Source organism: Lampetra planeri, chromosome 41, assembly GCF_965212315.1.
Source record: "Lampetra planeri chromosome 41, kcLamPlan1.2.h2, whole genome shotgun sequence".
Classification (NCBI taxonomy): domain Eukaryota; kingdom Metazoa; phylum Chordata; class Hyperoartia; order Petromyzontiformes; family Petromyzontidae; genus Lampetra; species Lampetra planeri.
This window is the reverse complement of record NC_136147.1, coordinates 2,523,819-2,544,529: the sequence shown is the minus strand read 5'-3', so window position 1 is coordinate 2,544,529 and position 20,711 is coordinate 2,523,819. Positions and strand designations below refer to the sequence as shown.

Sequence of the window (20,711 nt, the reverse complement as noted above, 5' to 3'; positions counted from 1 at the left end):
ACCAGAGGGCTTCGTGGTCACAGGCTCACAACCTCCACCCTCCGTGTGTTGTGCTGGATGGAGCCAGTGCCTGGTCAAAGGGCTTCGTGGTCACAGACTCACAACCTCCACCATCAAAGCGCGACACACAATACTCCACTGTGCAGGAATATCATTACTGTTATACCGTTTGTTGTAGACATGGGGAGTTTTGTTTTACTGAAACTCCCGGGTCATCTTCTACGGAACGTAACAGGTGTAAGTCACAGTCGTGATGAGGCTGTGTGTGATTTGATGTTGTTTTTGTTTGCGTTTATTGATCTGTCACGTAACATTGGAAGTGTTCCAATCACACGTGCCTGATACAATGTTTTAGGTTTAACGGTATTTTAATCCGTAGGCCTTCCCGACCAATATCCATAATAAAGTGTTTTTTTGTTGAGATCGCGTGAATATAAATGTGTCGTTAAACCCGCCACTACCAGACAGTCAATTAGTAAGGGTTGTCACGTAATCAAAACGTACCAATTACTACTCACGCACTAATTGCCAATTACTACCTAAGCATGAATTGACACGTTTTGTTTATATGACAAAATTACTAATTGGCTGTGTCGGGTGGTGGCGGGTTTAACGACACATTTACGTTTAACGCGACCACACCCCAAAACACTTCATGGAGTTTGTTTAACGGGAAGCAGAGCACAATGACAGCACATATCACCGTCCTTAGACATGGGGCATCCGACTCTGGTTTTTTCGGTAAAGTCACGTAGGTAAAACAATAAATAAAATTAATAAAAACTAAATTAAATCACGTTTCGGAGGCAACACAAGCTTCCTTCATCAGGTGCCTTTTTTTACACCTGATGAAGGAAGCTTGGGTTGCCTCCAAAACGTCGTAATTTAATTTAGTTTTCATCTATTTTATTTATTGTTTTACCTGCGTGACTGGGGCAACCTGTTTATGGCTCCGTGTTGATGCTCCAGATTGAAACGCTGATATTCCGCAAGCACATAACAGATGCATTCCATTCACAGGCGCTGCGCTTCTGGTTCACAGTTGCTCTTCACATGCAATGCAGAGCGTAATGCCCGCAACTATTAAACTCAGTCATTGGGACAGAATTCGTTAAACTGCAAATCCTGAGTGTTCTTCAGTAGCACACAACACACGCATTTAATCACACCCGAGATGAATGGGCATCGGTGGCTGAGGAACACGAGTTGTGTTTGAGATGTTTTTCAAGTTGTTTTAATTGCGATGTAAAGATAAATACATTGAGCACTCATCTCCCGACCATTGTGCTTGGATATGACGTCCTTATGCACTTTTGATGTTGAACTGAAATGCATGGTCTTTCACAAGGACTGACAGAAACATTCCAATCGCATCAGCTGTTTTATTTGTTTTTCAATGCAATGCTGAGCACAATGCCAATACACCTCCCTTCCCCAGACAATTTGACAACCTACTCAAAAGATTGTGAATTACAATCAGGGCTACACCATGAGCCTCTGTGGTCTAAGCTGTTGCTTTAATTGCAATGCAGAGAACAATGGACATACATCAGCAATGATGCCAGCTTATACGATTGAAAGAGGTGTATGAACTGCTTATTTGTGTTGTTACTTATATTCTCCACGACGCTATTCGTTATTAATTTCCGTCAAACTTATATGTATGTTCAACTTCTTTCGCACCGTATGTAACCAACATTGCTAATCGGAGGTGCAGGGGAAGGACAACAAACTAATCACAATAAACAGTTCAAAAGATAATAGAGAATACCGCAAAGTGAAACACTTACAGCTGAAATACTCTAAAGTATTTGTAATCAAAGGTGCTTCTTTATAATTTTGGAATAAAAGTCTCCCACAATTTGTTTATTTAGCATTGCAATCACTACATATTTCCCATATATATGTCAAAGCACACCAAACTGATATTGTGCCTAGTAGATGTAGGGCCTAATACAGTATTGCCTAAGTTCGGTATACATTTTTTTACATATAAAATAAAAACTTGGCTTGAAAACTGACATTTCACGTCTATTATTCAGGGTCAGCCGGGGCAGGTACCTCCTCTTCCGATGCCATCTGGGGTAAAAACAAAACGCAGACATTAGAAACCAGCAATTATGTAAACACTCCTAGTGGATAGATATCAACCACACACCACTGCATGAGAGATTACAGAGCTGTTATTTTACATTACATTATTAGAAAGCTGATGTTACATGATGTAACCAACGCTCAATCTGTAATCCAATAGTTTGGCCAGGTTACTCAGCGGTATAGAGATAGCTCACAATCAGAAGGTTGCAAAGTTCAAATCCTGGTTGAGGTAGTTGCATGGTCTCTCTGGGTCGATAAAATAGGTATTGTGGGGAAAAGTCAACAGTGGTTGTCCTATGGATAGAATCGCCCTCTGCCAAAGGAATGTGAGGATTATCACAACTTCAATGCTCATTAGAGCAGGAACTCACTTGGACATTAGACTCTGAATAGCATGGTGATGAGTCAAAGTCAAATAAAAGTAATTTCCTGCAGCCAATGGTGTCAATTCTACATTCCTATGGGGGACATGTCGATCCATTGGACAACTACTGTTGACTTCCCTGCAAAGTCATCATATTTTATCGACCCGGGATGACACGATGAGTCAAACCCCAATCAGGATCTGAACTTGCAACTTTCCTATTGCAAGCCACTCACTCTGCCACTGAGACACGTGGCCGGTGAAATCGGGGACTAATCACATTACGTAACACACCACCACCACCACCCCACCCACAGCAAACAATCACGAGAGCACATCAAGATTTGCCCACATGGCAGACGAGTGAGCCACAGAACCAGAGGGAGCGCATGATCGCGCTCAATCCTCCCCGCTCCCCACACAATCACCAGGAGCCCAGCAGCAGTGACAGGAAGAGTGCAGTACACACACAGAGGCTGCGAGCCGCAAACCTTTCCCACATCGTTCCCAGCCTCCTCCTCATCCTCCTCCTCAGTCGCCACCACCACCGTCTTATTTCTTTCTGTAATTACATCATCGTCCCGTGCGGAGAGACCCGTAGCCTCTTGACCATACGAGACCTCAAACGCTGTTTTCTCGGCAGTGGCCTCCTCCTCAGACGCCACCACCACCGTATCATTTGTTTCTGTAATTATATCATTGTCCCGTGTGGAGAGACCCGTAGCCTCTTGACCATACAAGACCTCAAACGCTGTTTTCTCGGCAGTGGCCTCCTCCTCAGACGCCACCACCACCGTATCATTTGTTTCTGTAATTATATCATTGTCCCGTGTGGAGAGACCCGTAGCCTCTTGACCATACGAGACCTCAAACGCTGTTTTCTCGGCAGTGGCCTCCTCCTCAGCCGCCACCACCAACATCTTATTTCTTTCTGTAATTACATCATCATCATCCCGTGCAGAACGGCTGGTGTCCTCCTGGTCGTACGAGTCCTCAAATGTAATTTTCTCGGCAGTGGCTGCCTCCTCTTCAGCCACCACCGAATCATTTATTTCTGTAATTACACCATCATCCTGTGTGGAGACACCGGTGGACTCTAGACCATACGAAACCTCAAACTCCACTTTTTCAGCAGTGGCTAAAGTCTCCTCTTCAGCCACCACCACCTCATTTTTTTCTGTAGTTACAGTATCATCATCATCATCCTCTGCAGAGAGACCGGCAGCCTCTTTGCCACCCAAGACCTCCATTTCAGTTTTCCCAGGGGCCGTTGCTTCCGCCTCATCCTCTCCATGCGGCTGCTCCCCTGCCCGTGCATCGCTGCCTGCAACTCCGTCGTCTAGGTCGGCGCCGGACAACGCTGCGCCGTTACCGGATCTACCGCCCACGCCGTCGGCCGCTCGGGCGCCGGCGGTGGGACTTACGTCGACGTTCGTCCTTTCGACTTCGTCATCCCTGCTCGTGTCTGGCGCGCCAGCATCCACGCCGGCTCCTCCCGCCCCGTCTCCGTGCTGTTCCGTTATCTCGCCGTCCCCGTCTCGTGCTTCGGCTGCATCGGTGGCGACGGCGGTGGTGGGCGTCTGACCGCGAGCCTGCGCTGACAGCTCGGTTATTCCACTCTCATTGTCTCTTCGCTCATCGTCCTGCGAGCAAATATGCATCAGTTCAGCATGGCGCAATCACTCGTGTATGGCACACCGTAAAGGCAACGATTATTTAACGATTTACTCCTGTGTTTCATCGGGTCCGAAGACTCAACTGTTTCCCTTGCATTCAAATCCAAATTCCTTGCACTCCAATTCCGTAATTTGATCAGAAATTATTCTGTTGGTTATACGATATTGCAGCGGTTTTATTCTCTTTTTCACATCTTAACCCAAGGCTTTTATATAGTGTGTTGCATTAATATGTTTGTATCGAAATAGAATTAACATGAACATTTTTTAGGTTTTTCAACACACTGTCTTTCTGATAATTAACATTTTTAGCAACGCTTTGTGATGCATCTTGAGATGCGGTATCATAAGACGCTGCACAAGACGACGCTGCCTTGTGTGTGACGTGCGCTCGGCACGCGGTAAACACCAACGTTGACCGAACGCCTCGACGCACCGCAAGGCAACCGACGGCCACTCTTAACCCAGTCTCACGATAATGCGTGGAGACGCAGCGCACCATCAACTTGGCAAGGGGAACACGTTCACCAGAGCAGGAACACAGCCATCATCGCCACTTATCCTCACTGCAGCTAATACGTACCACTGGCTTGTGAAAGCCTCATGAGCACCAGCATGTCACAAGAATTCACGTTCCCAGCCATACCGATGCGTATTCATATATTAACCAACTGTAGCGAAATACTCAACCTTGTTATGTTGCCTTCTTCATGAGTGTTTAACATGGTAAGCTGTGTTTTATTTAGGAAATTACACTAACATTGAAAACTATGTTATTGCTGTTCTTTCTTGAAAGTATCTACAACAACAGTAGTCAAGGGCACGATAATAATGCCAGTTATGTACCAAGAGTTAACAAGCATCATTATTATTTACCAAGAAGATAGAGGGATTTGGTCTAAGAGGTGGTTAAGAGGTCAGAGCGCTGAGCTGGCATCTCTGAGGTCCTGGGTTCGAATCCAGCTATCAGCAACCTGTGCCAGTTTCTCAAGTGTTTTGAGTGTCTCAGCCCAGTCACCAATGACTGCACAAATACAAAAAGTTACTTTGAATTTGGTTCTGCACTTAATTTGGCTGAATTACAAATCTGAGAATTGTCAACATGCTACTGTATGTTTGACACCCTGGTCACCCTCGCAAATGAGATGTTCCAAGCAATTATCCAGGTGAAATATTTGAATAAATAACCAATTAAGTAATATAACATTAAGGGTTGCACTGCTCTCGAAGACATCCCAGTGGATTCTTCGTCACCTGACACAATGTCGACAGCGCAATCGTGACAATATTGGGGGAATTTTTTTAAAAGAGATGAAACAGTGATTAACGCGTAGGTTTTCACAGCCAATATATTAAGAGGGCCTGACCCAAAAATCAATGATGAAAAGAGTGATTTGGGGAGTAGGCGTCGTACCGCCAATCTCCCCATCTCCCTCAGGTCACAAATGTGTTTCCGGTCATGAAAGAATCTTGAATTGAGACGACCTTGTCTATAAACACGACGCGTGTGTGGGGCAAGGAATGTGAGTGCGTGTGCCTGCATGTCCAAGCCCCAAGGTGCATAGTGCCGAAATGTGCGAACGAAGACTGCACCTCGTGAACGTTACTCTCATCGCCCTCCTGCAGCGTGGGCAGCGTTGGTGCCCCCGGCCGAGAGAAGGCATCAACCAAAGTCCTATCCTCGGCCACCTGCTCAACATCCTGGCACCACAGAGCGAACGTGACGGGCGAACGTTTCACCACAAACCATACACACACACACACAACGATAGCGATCACATACCAATACCCGCCATTCGCCACTAACTGCTGGTGACGTCACCGCAGTGCCTGTGCCAGGCCAGGTGCACTTTGAGGCCATGTGAAGTGTGGAAGGCTCGCTAACAGGATGTCACGGGACACACCCAGGTGCTATGAGTTGATTGACTGAGATGACTGGCAGATGCACCAGCTATGCCCTCTCCTGTGCAAACTTGCTGCATTTATCCACCCAGTGCTCCGCTCGTTGTTGTGAGCGTCGTTCCTCTGCCCTCCATATTACACACACATACAAAAGTTATACAACACATACACACCACATAGAAACATACACGCAAGATCGGCAGTTTAGCCAACACAGACTTCTGCAACAAACGCTGTTATGAAACACCGATGAAGGCCCGCACGGCCCGCGAAGGTGTTAGTGTGGCCGGCGCAATGCCGGATACAAGTACACGCACAGATGCCCATACATAGACATGTCCTTGCCGTGAAACTACTCACTCAGATGTGGAAAAAACAGTTGCAGACGACCCAACTTAACAGGCAGTTCCCAGCGGCCATGCCTACAAACCTGTGGCGGTTGTATTGTTTCTGACGAATTCTGCAGCTTCTCATCTTCCAGCTTCTGCTGCTCCTGCTTCTCCAATGCCCTTTGTGCTTCCCTCTGCGCTTCCCGCTCTGCTTCTCTGAGTGCTTCTCTCTCCGCTTCTCTCTGGGTCTCCTGTGAGGCGGCCTCCTCCCTCTGCTTCTGAAGCTCCACCATCTCCTCTGCCCTCTACAAACAGGACATGTGGTACAGGAAATAACACGGTCAATTACGTGGAGTGTTAAATAACAAGTAGTAACCATTCTCAGCATCGATGATTCAGGAAGAGGTAACCATTTCCAGTGGAATATTAGCAATGAACGGACCGATTGGCTCATGTGAAAACGGCACAGTGGAACTAAAGTCATTGCATGCTACGTTTGCTTGTTTCTCAGTTGAAAAGTAAAGGTGCAGCTCTGAAACTGCTTGCTTACGCACACGACTGCAGGCAGAAGGGTCGACAGGTGGAGGGGGAATGTAAGAAACTTGCCCAATTTGTTGCAATTGCTACACTGGGAGTTGAAATCAAACCAGCAACTGGGGAATTGCATGTCCAGTGCCAACCATGACACCATAGCAGCTTCCTTTGTTTGTCAGTTAAAACGGCTATGTTTATTTGAAGACAATTCTATACGTGCCGTAAATCGGTGACCCGTTTTTACTATTTTTATTGCGGTTACCGGTAATGCAAAAAGCATTTTAATAACCATAATCTCAATGCAGTCTTGCATTGGGTTGGGAAAAATACACAAACATTCCACTGCCATCTCCTGCCAACCTCACAGCCTGGAAGATTAGCGAGTTTCACAAATCTATATAAAACATACAAACCTTGCCTCTCAAAACATTGGAATCACAGGCATATTTGTGCTTTTGACTGTTTTAATGCAGTCAGTGAACGTGCTGGTATTACGTAGTTTTGCCCTTGTCGGTTCAAGTTCCTACCTGTTAAAATAATATAAACTCCCGGACTCTGCCTACCTGTGGCTGTATGGCTGTGTGCCGGCAGCAGATTTCAGGGCGACTAAGTTGGGAGGAGCACAATCGGTGCATCTGTCAGTTATCTCAGTCAACAACCCACGGACACCTGGATCCATTCCATGACCGGCTGCCATCGGGAAATCGACACTGCACGTGGCCTCAAAAAAACATGCTTCAAATCGCTTTAAACTATTGTCATTGTAGTGCGTATTTAATGTGGCGCTGCACTCTGATGTTGTAGGAGAAAACATTTATTAAAAAGTATATGTAATTAAGTAGAACGTGTTGTCTATATTTATTTAAAGTTGCGCATTTTGATGTCACGTCACATTTCTCAACCCCCCCCCCCCTCATCACACATCGCCACAAATGTCTGACCCCCCCACCACACCCCTAGGTGCGTGACGTCATTTATGTACGGCCCTTCAGGTGCTCACCGCCGCAGCGTGCGTGGCGTTCTCGCGGTACTTGTACAGCCACAGAGCCAGGTGCTCGATGGGATCCGCCGGGCGCCGCAGCACCAAGTCGGCCAGGCCTGCCGCTAGGCAGGGCCCCATGCGCAGCTTCAGGTACTCCGAGTCCATGGCGAGGCTGGAGGCAATCGCACGGATCAGGATGTGGAGAGGTGCCCACGAGCGGTCGCAACAGTTAAACAGTGGTGGATCCATACTCTTTGGTGGTTTTTTCGGTAAAGGCACGTAGAATGGAAATAATAAAATAATAAAAATAAAACATAATACAATCATTATTTTTTATTATTTCCATTCTACGTGATTTTACCGAAAGAACCAAGAAGATGAATCCCTGCAGTCACGAAAGCTTTAAATCCAAATTTAAAGTCACGTAGGTTAAAAGAAAACAAACTTAATTTGGAGCTTTCGTGACTGCAGGAATTACTCTTTGGTTCTTTCGGTAAAGTCACGTATAAAGAGAAAATAATAAATTAAGTACTAGTATTTCATTTATTAATTTCTCTTTATTAATACTAGTATTTCATTTATTATTTTCTCTTTATTAATACTAGTATTTAAGTTATTATTTTATCTTTATACGTGACTTTACCGAAAGAACCAAAGAGTAAAAGAAAACAAATACATTTCTTTCTTTTAACCTACGTGACTTTACCGAAAAAATCAAAGAGTATGAATCCTTGCAGTCACGAAAGCTTCAAATCTGGAATAAGCGGTGGATCCCTCCGAGACCTAGAAATTTGGTATTACATTGATATTTACCAAAGGAAACTAACGTAATGTTTTGTTGCGATTATAATTGGCGTTATTTTAAAAGCCTGAAATTTCAAGGACCGTTCTATGGGGCAGAAGTACCGCCACCGCCGCTGGAAATCACAAATTGTTTTGTGGCCCATGATTGGGTTGCCACCTATCCTGGGTTTCCCAGGATTGTCCTCTTATTGAGGCAGCTGGATTGTATGTGTGCAGAACTTCTTTCGCACCATACATAGCCAATCGTGACAATCGGAAATGCGGATGATAGGCTGAGTCAAACACACACTATACTCTTTGGTTCTTTCGGTAAAGTCACGTAGATGAAAAATAATAATAATAAAATGAAAATAAATAAATTAAATCACGACGTTTCGGAGGCAACACAAGCTTCCGTCATCAGGTGGAACTGCCACAGCAAAATTACTGTAGTGATTAGAGAGAGCTATTTGTGACAGGCTGAGTCAAATACACAAATAGGATTTGAACTCGCAACCTTCCGATTTTGAGTTACCTGACCGGCTATTTGAATTCTTACCACAGTAAATGTTTTGGACGAAAAGCAAGTTCAGCAACTGCAGGTCACAGCACTTTACTTTCTGCTTCTGCCCTCACACCACATAGGGCAAGAATATTTCTATATTTGAAGCTTTCGTGACTGCAAGGATTCATACTCTTAGTTCTTTCGGTAAAGTCACGTATGTAAAAAATGAAATAAAAATTAATAAAAATAATAAAATAAAAACAAATATTTTATTATTATTTTTTATTTCATTTTTTACCTACGTGACTTTACCGAAAGAACTCAGAGTACAAGAATATTTATTGATCCTGCAGAAGAAATCCGGATTTGAAGCTTTCGTGACTGCAAGGAATCATCTTCTTAGGTTCTGGCTGTGACGGTCCCACCTGATGACGGAGACTTGTGTTGCCTCCGAAACGTCGTGATTTTTTGTTTTTATTTTATTTTACTTTCTACGTGACTTTACCGAAAAAACCTAAGAAGAGAAGAAATCCGATGAGCTACAAAGCTCTATTTCACACATGTTCGAGTCGGGCCGGTAAGGACATTACCACAACAATACAAAAAAACACGATAGTAGTACAAAAACATGCTCAGAGTTGGATTTTAACTCTTTAAATGTATAAGACGCTTGCTGAAATGGCTCGGGAAATTAAATCCCAATATTAACATAGCAGCTCAGTCAATCCGTATCCTGCTCATTTCAACAACCGTATTAACTTTAATAATCTTCAACGGTGCTGTTTGTTGCCGGCCTCTTGGCGGCGTGTGACCTTTGGGACTGTGCTCAGCACCCACGATTTATAAATGAAAGTTTTAAAACAAAAATGTTAGCACCCTCTTACCAATTGTTAGTGGAGATATCCGCGTCTCGGAAGGACTCTCCTTTGAAGACTACCGGAATTATTATAGCGATCTACTGTAAATATATTATACCGGGTCTGTAAGATAAAAAATAAAGATGTCCCTGTTATTGATAACAAACGCGTAATTATAAAAATTCACCCAAGCTGTAACTTTACGTGATCTTCATCACCGACTCGCTCCCCTGGTCGCCCTAGCAACGGGGCCTAGTCTGTTACCATAGCAACTGGACGCGCACCACCACCCCCCGCAACTCGTTGGACACCGCGAGCGGAGCAACCACATTTCTGCACCACCTCGAGAGAGTTGCTTGCAACGCGGACGACTCGTTCGTCGTCGGCGGTGGTGGTGGTGGCGGTGGGGCAGCGCGGTGGATCCGGCGGAGAGATTTTACCTCTCTCTGTTTCTCCCAACACAGCGCCGCCTGCCAACCTTGGAGAAGCCTCGCGGTGTAGGCCGCCGCGGTGGGGGTGGGGGGGAGGTGGCGGGTGTAGGGGCGGGGGGACCCCGTGGTCAGATTCCGCAACGCGGATTGGCTCAACCCCGGGGTCGCGGGGCGCGCTTCTCTCCCATTGGGTCCCACCATTGGTCGGCGCGCCAACCAATCACGCGACGCGGCTGCCTGATGCGCGCTGGGAAATTCGAAACGGGGGGAGGGAGGTGTCGGAGGCGTGGGAGGAGGAGCGGGTGGGGGGGAGGAGGCAGGGGGGAGGAGCGGGTGGGGGGGAGGAGGCAGGGGGGAGGAGCGGGTGGGGGGGAGGAGGCAGGGGGGAGGAGAGGGTGGGGGGGAGGAGGCAGGGGGGAGGAGCGGGTGGGGGGGAGGAGGCAGGGGGGAGGAGAGGGTGGGGGGAGGAGGTAGGGGGGAGAAGTGGGTGGGGGGGAAGGCCCATAACGAAGTCACGTGGTCGGGAACCGGCACGTGAAAAAAAAAACGCCCCCTCAATAATGGCAATGCGTGGCCGTCATATATAGTAGGCGACGTTTCGGGTGATAGCCCTTCTCCGGAGCACGTAACTACGAGTAAGGGCCATTACTTTTCATCAAGGATCTCAAAGCGCTGTACAGGACACAGCAGCAGCAGACACCTTCAGCATGAAAATAATACTACAAATAAATATAATCATTTACTAAATGAACTAAACATTTTATAAGCGGAAGCATATACAGTAAATAGGTTTTAATGCGCATTTTAGAAATGTCCACAGACTCAGAGATCGTTGATATCTCGTGGAATAAGAGCGTTCCATAGGCTGGGGACTGACACGGGGAAAAGATCGCTCACCCACACCTTTGGGGCCGTCCATAAATGACGTCACGCACCTGGGGGGGGGGGGTCAGACATTTGTGACGATGTGTGACGAGGGGGGTGGGATTTGAGAAATATGACGTCACATCAAAATGTGCAACTTTAAATAAATATAGACAACACGTTCTACTTAATTAAATAGACGTTTTAATAAATGTTTTCTCCTACAACATAAAAGAAGAGTGCAGCGCAACATTAAATACGCACTACAATGACAATAGTTTAAAGCGATTTGAAGCATGTTTTATTTCGGGGGGGCAGAGCTTTATGACGTCATATATGAGGGGGGGTCTGACTTTTTGTGACGCCGTGTGACGAGGGGGGAGGTCAAAAATCGTCCAAAATCGCGTGACGTCATTTATGGACGGCCCCTTAGGGACCTTGAGGGTACACATGGGTGCAAGATGGTTCACTGCTTTGTAAGTTAACAGTGGACTGTGATAAGGCCCACGCACGTTTGAGTGGCGAAAGGCGTCGATTTGTGTTTTAGTTGATTGTGCGCCACCACGACCACGAGATAAAATAAACTCGGGCAGGGGAGGGGCGCGGTACAGAGGGGCGTGCGGGTTTAGAAGGGGGGGGAGGGGTTAGAAGGGGGAGGGGTGAGAAGGGGGGGAGGGGTGAGAAGGGGGGGAGGGGTGAGAAGGGGGGAGGGGTGAGAAGGGGGAGGGGTGAGAAGGGGGGGAGGGGTGAGAAGGGGGGAGGGGTGAGAAGGGGGAGGGGTGAGAAGGGGGGGAGGGGTGAGAAGGGGGGAGGGGTGAGAAGGGGGAGGGGTGAGAAGGGGGAGGGGTGAGAAGGGGGGAGGGGTTAGAAGGGGGGAGGGGTGAGAAGGGAGGGGATAGAAGGGGGAGGGGTGAGAAGGGGGGACGGGTTAGAAGGGGGGGAGGGGTTACAAGGGGGAGGGGTTAGAAGGGGGGAGGGGTGAGAAGGGGGGAGGGATTAGAAGGGAGAGGGGTGAGAAGGGGGGGGGGGTTACAAGGGGGAGGGGTTAGAAGGGGGGGGGGTGAGAAGGGGGGAGGGGTGAGAAGGGGGGGAGGGGTGAGAAGAGGAGGGGTTAGAAGGGGGGGGGGGTGAGAAGGGGGGAGGGGTGAGAAGAGGGGGGGGTGTATCCGGATCCGTTTCCCATGTCGCATCCGCTAGGGGGGAGGGGGCATGGATCGATTCATCGACTTATTAGTTTTGCTATGAAAAGGAGGGCTGAATCGACGTGTGTGAATCGATGTTATGTGTGGGTCCAATTAGCCTCAAGTAGTGTAAGGTGCATCATTAGACATCCTTTGCCAGTACCAAAACATAATGATAGGGGGTTTCCCCTTTTTTCTGGCAAAAAACTGAAACCTTTTTACAAGGAATCATGTGTGCGAGGCTCAAAAGAAAGCCGTCTCTGGTGTGGACCAATCAGTTTCAAGGACAATGCATATTCTAGACTTGAAGTTTTCGTGACTGCAAGGGTCCATCCTCTTTGGTTTTTTCCGTAAAGTCACGTGGGTGAAAAATAAAATAAATTAAATCACGGCGCTTCAGAGGCAACACAAATTACTGTATCAAGTAATTTTGCTGTGACGGTGCCACCTGAAGACGGAAGCTTGTGTTGCCTCCGAAACGTCGTGATTTAATTTATTTTTATTTTATTTTCTACCTACGCGACTTTACCTAAAAAACCAAGAGTATATACAATGCATATTGTATTATCAGAGTGTTTTTTGTTTGAATTTTGACCACAAGTATTGCGGTTAATGCACACATTATTCCTTGTAAAAGGTTTCAGTTTTGTTGCCAGAAAAAAGGGGGAAACCCCTATTATTAGTCTAAGGTGGTCCAATTAATTCCTGCAGAAGATTCGATGCAGCAGCTGCAGCGGCGGTCGCTGTGAACCCGGTGCTGGATGAGGATGCCCCCCAAAGCTGATGGACACAGCCCCTGCACCCAAGCTGATTGCACGGCTCCATCTACCCGTGTAGTCATCGATTGTGTTAATGTGCAATTCTATTGAGGGGTCTTGGTGTTGTTGACCCGGTGTGGTCTGGGACTGTTTTTGGGTGTTGTTTTGCTGCCTTGCCCCAAGCTTTTCCAATTTAGTGTTGAAAAATCGGCAGGAATTTATCTATACTCTTAGTTTTTTCTGTAAAGTCACGTAGGTAAAAAATTGAAATTAAAATTAATAACAATAAAAGAATAATAAATCACAACGTTTTATTTTATTATTTTATTGTTATTAATTTTAACTTCAATTTTTTACCTACGTGACTTTACCGAAAAAACTAAGAGTATGAATCCTTGCAGTCACGAAAGCTTCAAATCTAGAATGAATTTATCTACTTATGCAATTTGTACTTTAAAATATTTTCTTGATTTGTATAAATACCAGAGGTGGGACAAAGTCATTGTTATGCAAGTCCAAGTCGAGTCGCAAGTCATCAAATTCATGACTCGAGTCTGACTCGAGTCCAAGTCACATGACTCGAGTCCACACCTCTGATAAATACATTTATTTTCAGAAAGTGACTTCCATTTTCCCCATTCTTGCACTCCTGTCGTGTTTTGTTGTATTGTCGTCTGTTGTTGTAACTTGCTGGACCGCCCCAACGTGGACCTCTGTGAATAAAAAGCTTCATAGCTCATCGGATTTCTCCTGGTGGTCAAATCAAATCTTGTAATCAAAAGTTAGTCTACTTCCTGTTCTCCAATCAATTCCAAAATCTGCACACACGTACTCAGATCCGGTGACAATGCATGCCTGTTTGAAAATCGGCATAAATGAATAAATTAATTGCCTCCTTTCAATCAATTAACAATTTTGTATCGACGGCTTATTAATTATATATTTTTGTGTAGGTCAAAAACGCCGCGGTCCCTAAACTGTGGAATCTGCTCGCACAAAACGCAGGCGCCACGTGTCTCAGGCGCCGTTGACGTTCTTCTCGACCGTGAGTTAAACGAAGTTGTTAATCAAACCGTTGTTTTAAAAACTACCTTTTTTAAGGAATTTATTCAACGATTTTACTTAACTTGACTCCCATGTTTGTCGTGGTCAAATCTTGTAATCAAAAGTTAGTCTACTTCCTGTTGTCCAATGAATTCCATATTTTGCAACACACGTACTCAGATACGGTGGCAATTCATGCCCGTATCAAAATCGGTATCAAATAATACATTAATTGGCTCTTTTAAAGCAATTAACATTTTGTATAGTGGGCTAATTAAATCTGTATTTGGGTAGCTCAAAAACGCCGCGGTCCCTAAACTCTGGAATCGCCTCGTCCAAGAAGCAGGCGCCACGTGTCTCAAGGCAGATTCATTACTAAAGTAATTAAAGTAATCGACTAAATCAGACAAGCGTTGATGTGGGAACAGGCGTCGCATCATCTACGTACTTCTCGAGGGTGAGTTATAACGAAGTTGTGAAAAAAAGTTGTTAAACTTCATTCCTCTGTAAGTCGTGGTCAGATCTTGTAAGCAAAATATCGTCCACTTCCCGTTGTCCAATCGAGTTGTTTACTTTTTAGTGCACTTTAAACTAAAAACGTTGTTTAAAAACAAAATTTTAAAGGAGTTTATTGTATTTATGTTGTCACTTTCTGACAGCCCCGCCCCCATGCAGATATTCTCATGCAGATTCGCCTCCCGTTTGTTACACTGCTAAGGAATCGATTTCGGAATCGATTCTAGATCGTTAATCGCGACAAACCGGAATCGCGGGTCCCGTCATCGCGTCCACGGCCACCGCGCTCCGTGGCGGATAGTCCGCTACCACCAACAACACCACCACTACCAACAACACCAACACCACCACTACCAACAACACTACCACCAACACCACCACTACCACCAACACCACCACCAACAACAACCACACCAACACCGCTACCACCACTACCAACAACAACACTACCAACAACAACAACACCACTACCAACAACAACACCAACAACACCACTACCAACAACAACGCCACCACTACCACCAACAACACCACCACTACCGACAACACCACCACTACCAACAACACCACCACTACCAACAACAACACAACTACCAACAACACCACCACCACTACTGCTACTAACACCACCACTAACCAACACGAACACCACCACACTGCCAGCAACACCGCTACCTCTTCACACGACAGTCGACAAAACTGTCTACAACCACTGTCATCAACTCTCTAAAACCACCACCGCTGCTAACGGCGACACTAACACGACTACCACCAACCTCCCGCCTCCATCTCCCTCGACTCTCATAGCAGAAGATTCCCCAGGCTCTGTGTGGAGACAAGAGAGTCGGGGCAGGAGGAGAGGCGGCTGACATTGTTCGGTGACCCAAGACATGAGGACACGTGGGCTGGCGGTGGGGAGGTCGTGGATGCTGCCCCTGCTGCTCCTGCTGCTGCTGCTGCCCTTGTTGATGTGCGTGGCGGCACGGGGCGGCTGGGTGGCCGAGCGGGTGAAGGAACTGCGGGCAGGCGTGCAGCTGCTGGATGGTTACCTGGATTCGGCAATGGAGTACCTGGGAGGGGAAGACGGAGTGTGTAGATACACGTGCGCCAATGGTAAATGGCGGCAGTGGTGGTTTGGAGGGGGGGGGCATAGCTCACCCACCCTGAAGCAGACAACCACGTGACACCAACACTGCCAAGTGACATCAACCATTCACCCCAACACTACCACGTGACACCAACACTACCACGTGACACTAACCAATCACACCAACACTGCCACGTGACACCAACACTACCACGTGACACTAACCCATCACACCAACACTACCACGTGACACACCAACACTACCACGTGACACCAACACTACCACGTGACACACCAACACTACCACGTGACACCAACCCATCACACCAACACTACCACATGACACCAACACTACCACGTGACACATCACCACTACCACGTGACAGCAACTCATCACACCAACACTACCAAACAGTACCATACTACCTCCATACCTGTCAACACCTTATCAGTGCCCCTACCTTATTACAGACCAATGCAGACCTTATTGGTCACCCCGTGCCCACTTATAAATGTCAACGTTCATCCTACAAATTCCCATCACAAGGGAGAAACACGAACAAATAGACAAAAATGTGATTTTCGTTTGCCCGTATTGAAACGGCTGTACTCGGTATGGACCTGAAAACTTAATTTTCCTGTACAAGAAAACGAGTAAATCGTATGGGTTTAACATGTATGCGACCTGTCACTTGCCAGCAACACCCCAACACTGCCACCAACACTCACCCACGCACTCTATCGCTCACCCACCCTCATCTAACTCATGCACTCATCCACTCAACCAACCCTCTCATCATCTCACCCGCTCACTTATCCACTTATGTACTCGATCTCCCACTCGCTCACCCACTCACCCACCCACTCACCCACTCACTCAACCACTCACCCACTCACTCAACCACTCACTCAGTCACCCAACCACTCCACCAATCACTCAACTACTCATTCAACCACTCACACTCATCCACTCACCCTATCATTCACCCACGCACCTTATCACTCAACCTCTCACACCCACCCACACACTCACCACTCACCCGTTATCTCCCTGCCGCTCAGGAGCCGAACCCGAGCCACGACGCGACTACACCCCGGCCGCGCCAAATGGATGCGGCTCCCCGGTGTTCGGCATTCAGGTGCCCCCCACTCCCTGCCCCCCACCCCCCCGCACCTCCTGTCTCCTCGCTCCTTGCCCCCCACTCCACCTGAATTCCCCCAACTTCATACCCCCACTTCCCGCCCCCCACAACCCCTAGCTCCCCACTCTCTGCCTCCCAACTCTGATCACTCCCCACCACCCCTTGCAACCCTCCCCGTCCAATCTCTCCCAGCCTCTTCATTGTAGCCGGATACAAACTCTACGTCCACTACCGTGGAGCGTTGAGGATACGTACATACGTAAATACACCCATAGCCTTCCATTCTGTATCTCCATCTCCACATATAAATTAAACAACATGCAATCATTATTTTCCTCCCTCGACATTCCGATACGATACGTTCAATGCATGTGAAAAGTTTTTTTATAGCAGATAAGATTGTTTCCTGAAAAAACGTTCTATTGCAGTTCATATAGGTAGGCTAAGAATTTACCTTGTTTTTTGCTTTACGTTTTACTGTGCAATACAGTATTGCAATTAATAAATATGTAGAGAAGTTCCGACGGACGTACTCGTAGACGGAGGTAAGTTAAGGGCTTCCGCCAGGGTTTATTAAAGCTGTTACAATATTACACAGCAGGGTACACAACTCCCAGGGGCTAGGGGTCCTACTCTGAGTCCGGGTCCCTGCCGGCTAGCTCCCGTCACTCTCTCTCGTGTCGGATCGTGGACTCTGCCGACTCCACCGACCGGAGAGAGAATCACCTCTACGGCTACCACCGGCTTCTCCCCAGACTCACTCTACGATCCCTCTCTCTACCCCTGATTCCCCTTCACCCTTCTTACTCTACCCGTTCCCACGGTGACCCCGCTTACGTCACGGGGTATCTCTTAAGTACCCTAGTAGACGTGACGTCATCGCACTGAACGGCACACCTGACGTCACGTCCCCATTTTACTCCTCTACAAATACTTACAGTATATAGTTTATATAGTACTGTACTGTAAATTGCTCTGTTTTGCTAAATTATGACCATTCTTTAAGACTCCTGGGTAGGCTAGGTCATCTTCGACTTTTTTGACTTGCGATGATGGGGTCGTCGTAACACATCTCCATCGTAAGTAGAGGACTACCTGTATTTGTTTACCTTTCCTATACTTTGCACTTCTATCGCGTTCTTATTTTGTTTGTTGTTGTCACGTTCTTACCTGCCCCGACTTGACATCTGCGAAAAAGAGCTTTATAGCTAATCCGATTCCTCCTGCAGTATAAATAAATATTAAGATTCCTGCGGTCGTGACATGCTCCGCTGTGTGCGTGTGTGTGTGCGTGCGTGTGGGGAGCGGTAGTGTAGCGGTTAACGCGCTGCGCTATGAACCCGGCGACACGGGTTCGATTCCCGCTCATGGCCAACACCAGTGACGATTATCTGAACCGGTCCTGGGCCTCCCCTAGGTCGACTCAGCCTCAAATTAGTACCTGGTGCGGTGTGTAAACATTGCCAGTGGGGAGACAAAGGCGGTCGGGCGTGGTGCTGGCCACCCACCCCCTCGTGTGCTGTTCCGGCCTTCGTAGGTGCTTGCTAACAGCACTTGCCCCTACAGTCTGTTAAGGCTATACGGGGGATCTTTGTCCTTGTGTGTGTGCGTGTGCCATTCAGTTTGACGTGGGCGTCCCGGCTATGACGCGCTGCTGCAACGACCACGACCGCTGCTACGACGTGTGCGGCGCCGAGAAGCGCGCCTGCGACACCGCCTTCCGCCGCTGCCTCTCCCGCATCTGCTCGCTTGTGGGCGTCAGCTTCACCATCTCGCCCGAGACCCTGGGTGCGCGCCCACTCCACGTTACCCCGCCGAGAGACGCGGAGGAACCACGCTCGAGGCTCGCATGCCTGGACTCTCGCAGAGGCGTGTCCATCTCGTGGAGCCCTACGGCAGGGGACCCCCAGTGGCAGCTGTCCCTATGCAGCGCAATGCGAATGCAGCAACTGGCCTGCAAGCGGGCAAGAGTAGGAGGCTCCATTTGCAGTGTAATTGATCACATTTTGGACCGTGGCGCTGGCACACAATGGCCTACACTTTTTCAAATGACGTCACGGGATTTTTGAACATCCACTGTGAAGCAGACGGCATGTAGTGTTGCTACACCTACTGTAACTGCAGTATTAACCGGGGCGGCCGCTGGGCTCAACCCCCGAACCAGGATGTGAACCTGCAACTTTCGAATCGCGAGCCTCTCGCCCTGTCGCTGAGCCACCTGGATTTTATTTAACCCCCACTAATTGGTGCCCCTCTCCCCCGTCACCCCCACCCCTTCCCCCCACCATGTGCCCCCCCCCCCCGCCCAGGTCGTTGTGAGGAGGCCGTGGATCTGCTGCACCAGGGGGTGATGGCGTTTGGCTGCCGCCCCTACATGGAGAGCCAGCGCGCGGCCTGCACCTGCCCTCCCAGGCCACACGGCACCGCCAGGGACCTGTGAGCGACGACGCCCTGCGACAGCCGCGGAAGCTACGGAACCAACCAAGACCCCTGCCACGCCTCGCGACGCCTCGCGACGCCTCGCGACATCATCACCCAGCCTCGCGACATCGTCACCCAGCCTGGGCAAACCAGCAACACAGAGTGGAAACCCTGCGGCACTCCCTAGCACCAGAGGCACTCTGCACCACCCACACACCACCGGCACTATGCACCCCCCCACCCCACCCCCCGCATCTCCCACGGTGAGCCAGCCACAGCCTTTGGTGGTGTGTGATTTGGCAAATGGTGTAGATGCCCAGCCGTGTTAACTCGCGCGCGTGCCCGCGTGTGTGTGTGTGTACGTGTGTGTGTACGCGTGTCCGTGTGTGTGTACGCGTGTGTGTGTACGTGCTCGCTGTGCACATCGGTGATGTAGCGGAAAGTGCGTCGCGTTACGAACCCGGCGACCCGAGTTCGATTCTCGCTCACGGCCAATGCCAGTGACGAGTATCTGAACCGGTCCTAGGCCTTCCCCAGGTCGACTCGGCCTTAAATGAGTACCTGGTGCGGTGTGTAAACATTTCTACTGGGGAGACAAAGACGGTCGGGCGTGGTGATGGCCTCGCCAGTGACTCGTACAGCGGTCTGGCCTTAGGCACTCGCTAGCAGCAGTTGCCCCACCATCCTGCACAGGCTATACGCGCAGGGGTGGACAACCTTTATTCTGCCAAAGGCCATTTGGATATTTATAACAGCATTCGCGGGCCGTACACAATTTAATTTATGTTGCTATGAAAAAATCTCCTAGATTTATTGAATTTCGGGTCGTGCGGTTGCCTTGGCAGGGCCTGAATAAATGATTTTGCGGGCCTTGTACGGCCCGCAGGCCAGACGTTCCTCACCCCTGCAGTATACGTGGGATATTTGTCTTGACTACGTGTCTGCGTGTGTTTACATAATTTGCAAATATATTTCGAAATCAACTAAATATATATTAATGTCGTGAGAGCCAATGTCTCTCACGACGTTGGCTGCACCACCGCTCGGAATCACACGGGGTCGTGGTTCGCTACGGCGAGCCGCTTGTAGTAAGTTAAGAGTGATTATGTTCGTGCAATATTTTGACTTCCTCGTAGTTCGTCAGTAACACTGCCTCGAAAGGAAAAACGGGTGACGTTTCGGGCAATGTCCCTTTGAAAGCGTGTAATAATAATAATAAAACGATTGTTTTCTGCGAA

The 20,711-nt window shown here is 48.1% G+C and overlaps 2 protein-coding genes across 11 annotated transcripts; one reads left to right on the top strand and one right to left on the bottom strand.

Annotated features, from left to right (window-relative positions):
- Window positions 1-1,368: 1,368 nt before the first annotated feature.
- LOC144732071 (DPY30 domain-containing protein 1-like) lies at window positions 1,369-10,554 on the bottom strand. Of its 7 annotated transcripts, none has more exons than XM_078613319.1 (6): window positions 10,372-10,522; window positions 7,903-8,056; window positions 6,470-6,673; window positions 5,731-5,838; window positions 3,886-4,104; window positions 1,369-2,079 (listed from the first exon to the last, which is right to left on the bottom strand). In XM_078613319.1, exons 2-6 carry the CDS (start codon window positions 8,047-8,049, stop codon window positions 2,035-2,037), a joined length of 723 nt encoding a protein of 240 aa, XP_078469445.1. In that variant the 5' UTR covers window positions 8,050-8,056; window positions 10,372-10,522; the 3' UTR covers window positions 1,369-2,034. The 7 variants fall into 7 exon arrangements, with proteins under 7 accessions (XP_078469445.1, XP_078469444.1, XP_078469446.1 ...); XM_078613318.1 differs by having other exon boundaries at window positions 10,057-10,502; XM_078613320.1 differs by having other exon boundaries at window positions 3,886-4,053; window positions 10,057-10,502.
- Window positions 10,555-14,222: 3,668 nt separating this feature from the next.
- Window positions 14,223-20,711, top strand: LOC144732070 (group XIIA secretory phospholipase A2-like). 4 transcript variants are annotated; one of them, XM_078613312.1, is made up of 5 exons: window positions 14,223-14,308; window positions 15,631-15,936; window positions 16,973-17,049; window positions 18,675-18,840; window positions 19,362-20,711. In XM_078613312.1, the coding sequence occupies exons 2-5, from the start codon at window positions 15,714-15,716 to the stop codon at window positions 19,490-19,492; spliced, it is 597 nt and encodes a 198-aa protein (XP_078469438.1). In that variant the 5' UTR covers window positions 14,223-14,308; window positions 15,631-15,713; the 3' UTR covers window positions 19,493-20,711. The 4 variants fall into 4 exon arrangements, 3 of the variants coding, with proteins under 3 accessions (XP_078469438.1, XP_078469439.1, XP_078469437.1); XM_078613313.1 differs by lacking the exon at window positions 14,223-14,308 and adding an exon at window positions 14,622-14,764; XR_013588147.1 differs by lacking the exon at window positions 14,223-14,308 and having other exon boundaries at window positions 15,041-15,936; window positions 19,362-19,561; window positions 19,593-20,711.